We start from the raw sequence: 11527 nt of genomic DNA on the forward strand, positions 1-11527 counted from the left end.
TGTTAATCTTAATTGATGTCACTTCTCCAGCTAATCCAATTCACAAGGGTATTGATGGTTTTCAGTGATGGGCCTCGTTCATATTTTAACCTTTTATTCTATTTTTTTCCCCGTATTTCATGTCTTGTCATTACTGTTAATTACATGACCTCTAAAAGAATGGCTTTTATACAGAATTCTTAATGGGTGTATTATGTATCAGAGTATTTAGCATTAGGCAATGCATTTCTAATCTTGTAGGAAAAAATAGGTCAGAATGTACTTGCATGCTGTGAAATGGCGTTTGCTCTTCCAAGAACGCAGTGCCTTTTTAAGAGGGATGAGCTAAAGCCGATAGATCGTCCGTGTGAATGTTTTCCTTTTTCTCTTTGCTGTATCAGTAGCTGAATTTTCAGCTTTTTATTAGGTGTAATTTTTTTTTTTTATTAGGACACCTTTTTATAAGGTGTCTAAGATGTAGTGATGTTGTTTGTTTAGTTTTGTTTTCGGGGCGTTTCTTGGTATTTTAGTAAAATGGGCTAAGGTCATTGAAAGGAAATTAGCTAGCCTGATGATTCGGTCACTGTTATTCTCAGTTTTATCCTTTAAAAATAAACTCTTTCATTTATGAAACATAGTTTCATAAAGACCCTCAAACTCTCCCATTCTGCTTTTTGGCTTTTAAGCTCTTAAAACAAGGGATATTTTGAAAACAGCCAAACCTTGAAACAACTGTTTATTTGGAAAGCCACATGATTTCGTTTTGGGCAAGAACTGTTTATGCCCATGTAAAGAATTGAAAAGCAGCTTTCCCTGAAAGACATAAAATGAATCTCATCCCACAACTTGCACCTGACTTACTACCCAGGGGACATTTTATTTTCATGTTGGTGGGAAGTGTATATTAATCGTGACAGCAAGCAAGGCCCATAAAGCATGCCTGGTGACGACATGCCGTTAACATTTTGATTGTGTTGATCAGCTACACTCCTTTCGCAAATGGTCCAGATGACACCCCAGAAGAAATTCTGGCACGAATAGGCAGTGGGAAATTCTCCCTCAGCGGTGGTTACTGGAATACAGTTTCGGACACAGCAAAGGCAAGTCTCTCTCCTCATTTTTAGCTTATGCCACAAGTCAAAAAGAGAACAGAGAAGGTGGTGGGTCATCTTATCTTTTCTCACTTGTGGATCACGTAGCTTAATTGGAAATCACTGGGATCCATCTCGGTACGATACGAAGTGTTTCATTCTGCTCTCCTCTAAAAAAGGGAGATGTTTCGAAAATGAGTTGGCAGTCTTTCTCGGGAACAGTCGTCCATTTTCACTGACTTCCGCGAAACTCAAGCTGTCTCTCGGGTTCCTGAGACCCCTGAGAATAACATCCTCTCGCCTGGGGTCCTGCTATTAGACCATGCCTCCCTCAGGACCTGGGTTCTAATCCCAGCTCTGCTGCTTCCCTGCTGGGTGACCTTGGATAAGTCAATTCACTGTGCCTCACTTACCTCATCTGTAAAATGAGGATGAAGGCTGTGAGCCCCATGTGGGACTCCAACCTGCTTAGTTCATGTCTACCCCAGCGCTTAGTACAGTGCTTGGCACACAGTAAGTGCTTAACCAATACCATAAGAAAAAGCGGGGGTGGAGAATAGGGAGATGATAGAGGGAGACCCAGATGAAGCAGAAGAGGAGGTGACAAAGGGAAACAATCGATCAGACGTATTTATTGAGTGATTACTAAGTGCAGAGCACTGTACTGAGCGCTGGGGAGAGTACAGGACAGCAGAATTAGCAGACATGTTCCTACCCATAACGAGCCGACAGTCTGGAGGAGATGAGAAGCAGCCAGAGAAGACCGAGGTTTTACAGAGATTGGGGAAGGAGGAAAAAAGCGCTAGAGAGGAGGTGGGAGAGGAGTGCGACGTGGAGAAGGGTGGAAAAGGGACAGAGGAATAGGTGAAAGAATGGATCAGCCCGATCCAGGGGAAGACCAGGTTACTCTCCTTAACGTGTAGCAGCCTGCAGGCGTGAGTGTATCCAGTAATATCGTGCAGTTTTCTTTTGTCCAAAAATACAGGAACTAGTTTCAAAGATGCTTCACGTAGATCCGCATCAAAGACTGACTGCTGCCCTTGTGCTTCGACATCCCTGGATTGTTCACTGGGATCAGTTGCCTCAGTACCAGCTCAACAGACAGGATGCACCACATCTGGTTAAGGTAAGTGATGTCGTCGAGGTCAGAGTTAACCAGACGATTGAGAGGCAGCCTGGCCTAGTGGATGGAACCCAGGCCTGGGAGACTCAGGGACCTGGGTTCTAATTCCGGCCCCGTCACTCGCCTGCTGTGTGACGTCGGGCCAGTCCCTTGGCTTCTCTGCCCCTCAGCTTACCTCATCAGGAAAAACGAGGATAAAGACTAGAGAAGCAGCGTGGCCTCGTGGAGGGAGTACGGGCCTGGGAGTCACAAGGACCCGGGTTCTAAAACCGGCTCCGCCGCTTGTCTGCTCGTGACCTTGGGCGAGTCACCGCTCTGTGCCTCAGTTACCTCATCTGTAAAATGGGGATTAAGAGTGGGAGCCCCATGTGGGACGGGGACTGTGTTCCACCTTGATTAGCTTGGATCTACCCCAGCACTTACGTGGACCAAAGTTAAGCACTTAAGAAATACCATAAAAAAAAGAGAGAGGGGGAAACAGCAATTTTGTGGGCCTGTTTCCACCCATCTTCACTTTCCCCCTGGTTGTGGATTTGCTTTATTTAGCCTCATACTCGCACTTCTCTCTACCCCTCCAATTTCCAATTATAAACCGAACGGGTAACTCTCTGAATCGATCTCGGAGACAGTCGTAGTAGAGACCACGGTTGTATTTCCTGTCTTAGCTGGAAGTAAATATACATCAATGAAAATGCAGATGAGTAGGAAAATAACCATTTGTTAGCTTTGATTTGAATGTGGTTGTCAACGGGTGCCGACTGCCTTCCTCAAGCTCTCCCTCCCCACCCTTGGGAAGCAGTATGGCCTAGTGGATTGAGCCACATCCTCTGGACTGTGAGCTCTTTGTGGGCAAGGAAGGAGTCTGCTAATTCTGCTGTGTTATACTCTCCCAGGTGCTTAGTACAGCGCTCCTCACGCAGTAAGCGCTTAGTTAATACCATTGACTGATAGACGTTCGCTGTGGGGGGGGGGAACGAGTCTGCCGACTCTGTTATACTCTCACAGGTGCTTAATACAGCACCCCGCAGAGTAAGCACTCAACAAAAACCACCAATGATGATGTCGGTGATGTCACCCGATCTAAAGTCGAATGGTCACCGGCCCCCGACGGTCCGTTCTCGGTCCACGTTTCTCGTGAAAACGGGGAAGGGGTTTCTCACGGGCGGTATTTATTTCTGACTGTCTTTCTCTCCCGCCTTCAGGGGGCCATGGCAGCTACCTACTCTGCCCTGAACCGCAATCAGTCACCGGTTTTAGAGCCGGTGGGCCGCTCTACCCTTGCTCAGCGACGAGGTATTAAAAAGATTACCTCGACAGCCCTGTGAAGTGACCTCAGCCAGATCCTTGGTACCACGGTGTCAGATGTTAGCACAAATCACGGCAACAGGTAGCACGTATCGGAGCGACACCTGCAAGCACACTCCGCCCCAGCTGGCTCCCAGAATGCTGCTGCTGCTGCTGCTCTCATCTATTCTCGCTTTCGATGATCGTTGGCATAGTTCCCGACTTCTTCCGGAGCTGCGGATGGAATGAAAAGCGGAATGACGATGAAGATGGACGGTCACCGAAATCATCTAGAACAATCACGAATGCCACCTCTGTCATTTAAAAAAAAAAAAATACACTGAATAAAGCACTCGGCACCGTATAGCATTATTTTTATAGGGAGTATTTCTTGCCTCCTCAAATATTCTTCGTTAGCTTTAGGAATGGACCGTTTATGTTAAGCACTTAGCTTAAACAATCCGTTTAGAATAGCACTGTCGACTTTGTGCCATCCAACATTTTGTATGTTTTTGTAAACAGTTCATATACAGTACATTTCTGTACTATTTTCTTTAATGTATACATGCCTTGTTTTAACTTGGAGTTTATTAATCAATCTGGCAATTAAATCTGGTTGGACAGTTCTAAAACAGCCTGATTGTTGAACAGCTATTGAATGTAATATTATGAAAATGTAATCACCTTCTCCAAGTCTTTTTTGGTTTTTTTGTATTGTTTTTTTTTTTCTTCATCCGTCTCTATTACCCTCACTGATTGTAATTCTTGAAGCTCAAACCCAGAGATCCATTATGGAAGGGAAGATCTTCGCGCTGCAGTATCATGCATGTGTGGCAGAATCAAGATGGAAGCTAAAAAAAAAAAAACCTCTCCCTTTGATAACTCTTTTTTCCTTGTCTACTTAAATAAGGATTGCCTCAATGCACTTTTTTACCAGAAGTAATTCTTTTCATCATTACTTAATATCGCTTGTAGTTGGGTATCCTAAGTGGTGTCACAGTTGACGGGGCAGATATTAGAGAAAAAAGGATCATCATCATCTGTGAAACATGAATGGAGTAGCCAGTGGACAGGTAATGAGCTAAATACAGAATCATTTACTAGGTGCTATCTTAAAATTAATGCAATATCAGTGACTGAGCACCAGATTCAGTAAGTTTTCGATGTCATGATGCGGCGTTGGAGAAGGGTCTTGGTCACCCCAGACTACCCCACTGTTCATCCTAATTCTTGTACTTTGAATTTACTGAATTAGAATGCATTTGGCAACTTGGGTGTTGTAAGGTCCCCCGGACCCCTGAAATGGTTTATGTGGAATTCGGCTGCTCGAATAATCCAGATAGTCGCGGCGCTGTTGTTTGAGAGACGGTGGGAGACGGTGGTCTTGACCGGTGGTTGTGTTGGAGAAATCTCTGCCTATGTGCGCCCAGGTGAGGCCTTCTCTTGCCGATCTTTGCCATCCTGTGCACGTAATTTGCAGAACACAAAAATTCCCTGTTCTAACTAGCTGCTCCCTTTCCTGCTCTTTTGGTCGTTATTCCTAATGAAGTTTTGGGAAAGGTACTATAGTGAGGAAGAAGGTAACTTACCTCATCTTGAATGTGCTGGGATAGGTCTCTCTTTCTTAGTCATGCACTAAAGCCAAATGCATCCGGAACTTTTGATTTTTGCCAGGAACTTGAAGTTTTCCTTTCTGAAACAGCAAACGGGAAATCTGAGGTGGTCGAAATATGTTCTGACAGCTGTTTTGGGGGGCTTGTTAATTTGCTCAGCTGGGTCTTTAGCTGGTGGAATAGATTTGATGTCAGGAGGTGTAAAATAGAAACGTGTGAGAATAGCTTCTGCTTGTAATAAGGGGAAATTGATGCCTTTGCGGAGGAGCAGACAGTAGTTGTGTCCAGCATATTTTGTGAATTGGGTAGAGGGATTTGACACAGGAGGAGTTTCACCCGAATAAGAGGAGGCAGGTGGTTGCTAGATGTCGGAAGTCACGGAGGTCCTGGGTGATTTAACATCAGGCGAGATTGAAAACTGACTAGAATGTCTTCGTGGAAAGATGGAAAGGAAACTGGATCTCCTAAGGGTCAGAGGAGAGAGCGTCGTGTTCAGAGCTTCTTACATGGTACTAGCATCTAAGGAACTGGAAAGACTTCCTCCCCACCAAACCCCGCCTCCCCGACACAACCTGTGTGTTCTCCGTAAATCGAGCGGATCTACAGCTGGGAGCCCTCGAACAGCATCTTTTAAATTAACGTTGTTTTAGTCAGAGAAAGAAACATCTTTGAGCAGTCCTACTGACGCCACGACTCGGCCAGCTACAGGGCAGGTGGCTGTCAGTGGTCAGCTTCCCTTCACGGGAGCGGGGGCTGGATTTAGAGCTCAGTGCCTTCTGAGTTGGTGGGCAAGTGGGTCTGTGCTCAGGTGATTTCACACCATTCTCCACGGCACCTGCTGTGGCCCTGCTTTTCCAAAGGAAGAGTCCGGACCCGGGGAGCTGACGAGTCTCGTTTTGGTCCAGCAGAGTGCTTCCAAACAAAAGTTGGGAGAAAGGCGTTTCTGCTCAAGGGCCGTCCCGTGGGCACAGAAGCTCTGCTTTTCCAACGTGACGGTCTGCCGTGGCCTGTGCCTTTACCCACCCTTGGCTGGAGGAACAAGCAGTGGTTTAAGAGACGCGGTAGCAAGTTTCCTCCTTTGATTATGTGTCAGAAGTCCTGTTCTTCCAGCCCGTTCTTGTGGCGATGTTCTCTCGGACGGGGCCATCTGGTCTTGTCACAGTCATTCAGGTTTCTCGGAATCCACTTATGAGGTTCAGATGCACTTCCGCATGCTTCCTTTTGGTTTAATAAGGTCCTTTTAAGCATTCCCATTACGGGAGGCCTCGGAGATGAAAGACGCCGTGATTGACGAGCATCTGCTCTTTATGTCCGCGATGGCTGCTCATATTTTACGACGCCCGGAGTCCTAAAGGTTATTATATAGATGGGGGATTTGTTTTCAAGTGATGAGGAGAGGTGCTTTCTGCATCGTTTCGGCCTTTCCCGGGTGACCCTAAAGGTATTACCGGCCTCGTTTCATCCCTCTAAATAGGTAGTTGGATCTAGTTAGAACTAGTCTCAAACTCGACCCGGTGCCTCTCCCAGAAAGTCTTAAGCCATCAGATTTATCAGGGCGGGGGAGCTCCGGTCGAATAGCTCGAGGTTACAGTATACACGCTGACTCTCCTAAAATCGGATTCCTGGCTAGGGGAAGCGAGAGAGTATCGCCACCGCCGTAATAAGAGTAGTCCTCGGTCTACTTCTAGGGTGCTTATAGTTTGCTGGCCTCCTTAGAGGAGTGTCTGTGGAGCTGTGATAATGAAGGAGTACAAATGAGGTTTTTGTGTTTTTTTGAAACTGTGGAACTCTACAAATCTACCCGTAACCACTCTCCTTACTTTTCCTGGGTCTGAGGGTGTTCCTGTCCATGTAGACCTGCCAGAGGGAACTCGATTCTCTTCGGGCACCCCCTTCCTAGGTGCGGAGACCTGTGGGTCTACCCTGAAGCCACCATTTTCTGTCCAGTAAAAAGGGGTCTCGTTGGTTCCCGCTAGGCATCTTGAAGAACTCGTCGGCTAACGAGTCCAAGTTTTCTTCCTTAGATCGAGGATCTCCTTCCATCTGTACCCCCGCCTCCCCGTATTTTCTTTTCATCTGTCTTTGACCTATTTGGGCCAAGACAGACCACGGGTCGGGTTGAGTCTACCTTCTACCTCGCAGGCGTTTTCTTCATTATTTGACCACACAGGCTCACGGCACAGGACGGACTGTTGATTTTCCCGATAAATGACTCCCAGATCAGTTACCGAGGTGTGAGACCGTGATGACCAGAGAACAGTGGAAGAGGGATAAACCGCCTCAAGCAAAACCTCTTCACGGCCAGTAGTTCTAATTTAAGCGTATAACAGACAGAAGAGATGAGTCCGGCTAGAACAATCCTCTCCGAGTAGATTCGAATTGTATCTAGGCAGGGTGAAGATTTTTACTTCTATTATAATCACTATAATACTGAATGAAATGTAAGCTGATTTTTTTTTTCAACTGAAGTATTTAAAATGGAACATTTTAAAATGCGACAAGAGCATATAGATCTGTTTGATTTTGTTTTTATAAATGTATATCATCTAAAAGCTCTGCTTTTATATTATAAAATAAGCTTCAAGGTTTCCTTCGGAAACTTAGACGAATAAGGAATAATGAGGTTTTGCTCAGAAACGATGTACATTTATTAGCTTTATCTCTTAACTCTTAAACCTAATCAAAGGGAAGCTGTGGACATGAGGGATGTAATTATTTTGCAGTCCTTGGCAAAGCCGGGGGGCGGGGAGGGGAGGGGTCTACTTGAACTGTTTTTAAAAAAGGCAAAAAAAAAAATCACAGATAAATATTTTTCTACTCTTGTGTATGATCATACTTTATACTACTTTCCTCAGTATGGCCTGCCAGGAAGCCCGAGGTAAATGTAATGTAATTTAATATGTATTGTACCTTTTATCGGATGGTTAAAATTGGCACCAGGGAAGGTGCGGGCAAGAGCTGCCATGAAATGCTAGTAAAACGACAAAGCTATCAACGAGTACTTCGAATGATTGTGTTATCCTTAGTGAGATCGAGGAGATTTCCCCCCCCCCCCCCCCCAATCATGCTACCACTGTGTATCCACCATTTCAGATGTAACCGCGAAACCTGTCGCCTGTTCTCCTGCCCTGGAGCAGGTTTTGTAGTCTTCGAAAGAAATGGAAATTTATACAATGAATAAACTTTCAAACAGATACAATGCCCGTTTTTATGAGATTACCTTGAACCGCTTGACCGTCGAGTTCCATTGGCTATCTTCAGAATGGTCTACCTTGTTCAGGTCATGAATTTGGCCAATACAACCCATGGACAAGCAATGTGTCTTTAATGAAGTTCATAAAACGATTCTTTGGTGACTCATTCTTCATATTAGGTGTCGCCATTCTTTCAGTGATATTTATTGATCGCTTGTGTGTGCAAAGCACTGTAGTAAGTGCTTGGGAGAGTACGGTAGAACCAGAGACACATTAGCTTCCCGTGCTGTATGAAGGACTCTCCACAAAAAAGCACGATTTGGTTAACATCACTAAGGGACATGGGATGTGTTTACACCCTGGATTCGTCACACATTTAGTGTGCATTATTTGAAAGCCATGAAACTATTTCGATTTTCCTACAGACTCAAACAATCCAACTGCCCTCGGTGTTGAACTTGATTACTGTCAGATTCACAGAGACCTACGTCCTTCATCACATAAAGAACATTGCAGTCCCTCACTTACCAATCTGAAAACAAATGTAGGGTAGGCATTATAAATGCAGAATTGACCTGTGCCTTTTGCCACCCACATTAAAGTCAACTAAAAAACTGGAAGTGGTGAGTTGTAATGGATAGAGCCTGGGCCTGGGAGCCAGAGGACCTGGGTTCTAATCCCGGCTCCTCCGATTGCCTGCTGTTTGACCTCAGGCATCCCATTTGCCTTCTTGGTGCCTCAGTTTCCTCAACTCAAAATGGGGATTCAGTACCTGCTCCTCTTACTAAGATTGGGAGCCCCGTGTGGGACAGGGACCGTGTCCAACCTTGTATCTACCCCAGCGCTTAGAACAGCACTTAACACAGAGTGTACGCTTAACAAATATGGTTAAAAAATGCTTGGGAGCCTGGAGTAAATGATGGTGGCCCAGAGGAAAGATTAGAGGGTATTTCTCGCCATTCCCCTTGCTAAATTGAAAAGGTACCTGACGGATTTGTGACAGAACTGCATCCAACTGGAAGTCACCGACAGAAGCTTTGGTTTGGGGAGTTGGCATATTTATACTGTAAACCTGTAATTTTCAGAATCCTTTGGAGATTTTGTCGACTGAATTAATTTGATCACTCAGTTGCCCGCTTTGCTGACCTGTACTTTCCAAGTGCTTAGTCGGGTGTTCTGCAGACCCTAAGCGCTCAATAAATATGATTGAATGAATTGGTGGAGGCCAGGGCCAGGACACCTCTTAAATGGTTGCTAATGAGTGTTTTTTGTTAAAGACAGATATTCAGATAGTATCAGATTTTGACCTAAATCTGAAAAGCTGCGATTCCCACTTTAAAATACTTCAGAGAAGACGTTATATAAAACTATCTATTGTCTGCCCTTCTAGTCCTTAAACTCGTCGTGGGTGGGGAAAGTGTCTGCTAATTCTATTGTATTGTGAGCTTTCATTCAATAGTATTTATTGAGTGCTTACTATGTGCAGAGCACTGTACTAAGCGCTTGGAATGTACAATTCAGCAAGAGATAGAGACAATCCCTGCCCATTGATGGGCTCAGTCTAAATGAGCGCTTAGTACAGTGCTTTGCATTAAGCAAATTCCAAGAGCTGAATTAGATATAAACTAATCCCATCAGAGAGTCTCTGTCCCACGATCTTAGGGGGAAGAACAACAGATATTTCACCCCCATTTGACAGACAAGGAAACAGAGGCATAAGAAGTTGTGACTTGCCCAGGATCACACAGGAATCCCTGTCCCCCATGGGGCTCACAGTCTTAATCCCCCTTTTTACAGATGAGATAACTGAGGCACAGAAAAGTTAAATGATTTGCTCAAGGTTGCACAGCAGATAAGTGGCAGCGCTGGGATTAGAACCCATGTCCTCTGCCTCTCAAGTACCCAAAAGGTACATTTCATTCAATCATGTTTATTGAGTGCTTACTGTGTGCAGAGCACTGTACTAAGCGCTTGGAATGTACAATGAATGCGCTCAATAAATATGACTGAATGAATGAACTTGATGATCTTGTATCCCCTCCAGCGCTTAGAACAGTGCTTGGCACATAGTAAGTGCTTCACAAATGCCATCATTATTATTATTATAAATATGAACGAATGGATGAATGAATGAACGAATGAAGGAATGGGTGAATGGATGAAGGAATGAATGAATGAATGGAGGAAGGAAGGAAGGAAGGAAGGAAGGAAGGAAGGAAGGAAGGAAGGAAGGAAGGAAGGAAGGAAGGAAGGAAGGAAGGAAGGAAGGAAGGAAGGAAGGAAGGAAGGAAGGAAGGGGTGAACGAATGGATGAACGGATGGACGAATGAGTGAACGAATGGACGAATGAATGAATGAATGAACGAATGGACAATAATGTTGGTATTTAGCGCTTACTATGTGCAGAGCACAGTTCTAAGCACTGGGGGATACAAGGTGATCAGGTTGTCCCACGTGGGGCTCACAGTCTTCATCCCCATTTTACAGATGAGGGAACTGAGGCCCAGAGAAGTGAAGTGAATGAATGAATGAACGAAGGGACGAATGAATGAATGAATGAATGAATGGACGAATGAATGAATGAATGGAGGAATGAAGGGACGAATGAATGAAGGAAAGAAGGGACGAATGAATGAATGGAGGAATGAACGAACGAAGGGACGGATGAATGGATGAATGAATGAAGGAACGAAGGGACGAATGAATGAATGGAGGAATGAAGGGGCGAATGAATGAATGGAGGAATGAACCAACGAAGGGACGAATGAATGAATGGAGGAATGAACGAACGAAGGGACCGATGAATGAATGAAGGAACGAAGGGACGAATGAATGAATGGAGGAATGAACGAACGAAGGGACGGATGAATGGATGAAGGAACGAAGGGACGAATGAATGAATGGAGGAATGAAGGGACGAAGGGACGGATGAATGGATGAAGGAATGAAGGAACGAAGGGACGAATGAATGAATGGAGGAATGAACGATCGAAGGGACGAATGAATGAATGGAGAAATGAAGGAACGAAGGGACTAATGAATGAATGAACGAACGAAGGGACGAATGAATGAATGGAGAAATGAACGAACGAAGGGATGGATGAATGAATGAAGGAACGAAGGGACTAATGAATGAATGAACGAACGAAGGGACGAATGAATGGAGGAATGAAGGGACGAATGAATGAACGAAGGGACGAATGAATGAGTGGAGGAATGAAGGAACGAAGGGACGAATGGAGG

The 11527-nt window shown here is 44.9% G+C and overlaps 1 protein-coding gene across 5 annotated transcripts in view; it reads left to right on the plus strand.

Annotated features, from left to right (window-relative positions):
• The window catches only part of RPS6KA3 (ribosomal protein S6 kinase A3), a 74157-nt gene extending 65873 nt beyond the window's left edge, over window positions 1-8284 (plus strand). For all 5 annotated transcript variants that reach the window (XM_029079684.2, XM_029079685.2, XM_029079682.2 and 2 more), the window contains 3 exons: window positions 962-1079; window positions 2056-2196; window positions 3396-8284. In XM_029079684.2, the coding sequence (XP_028935517.1) occupies window positions 962-1079; window positions 2056-2196; window positions 3396-3518 (382 nt within the window). In that variant the 3' untranslated portion in view covers window positions 3519-8284. The remainder of the gene's footprint in view (window positions 1-961; window positions 1080-2055; window positions 2197-3395) is intronic.
• The last annotated feature ends 3243 nt before the right edge of the window (window positions 8285-11527 follow it).

Source organism: Ornithorhynchus anatinus, chromosome 15 (assembly GCF_004115215.2).
Source record: "Ornithorhynchus anatinus isolate Pmale09 chromosome 15, mOrnAna1.pri.v4, whole genome shotgun sequence".
In the NCBI taxonomy this organism is placed as follows: domain Eukaryota; kingdom Metazoa; phylum Chordata; class Mammalia; order Monotremata; family Ornithorhynchidae; genus Ornithorhynchus; species Ornithorhynchus anatinus.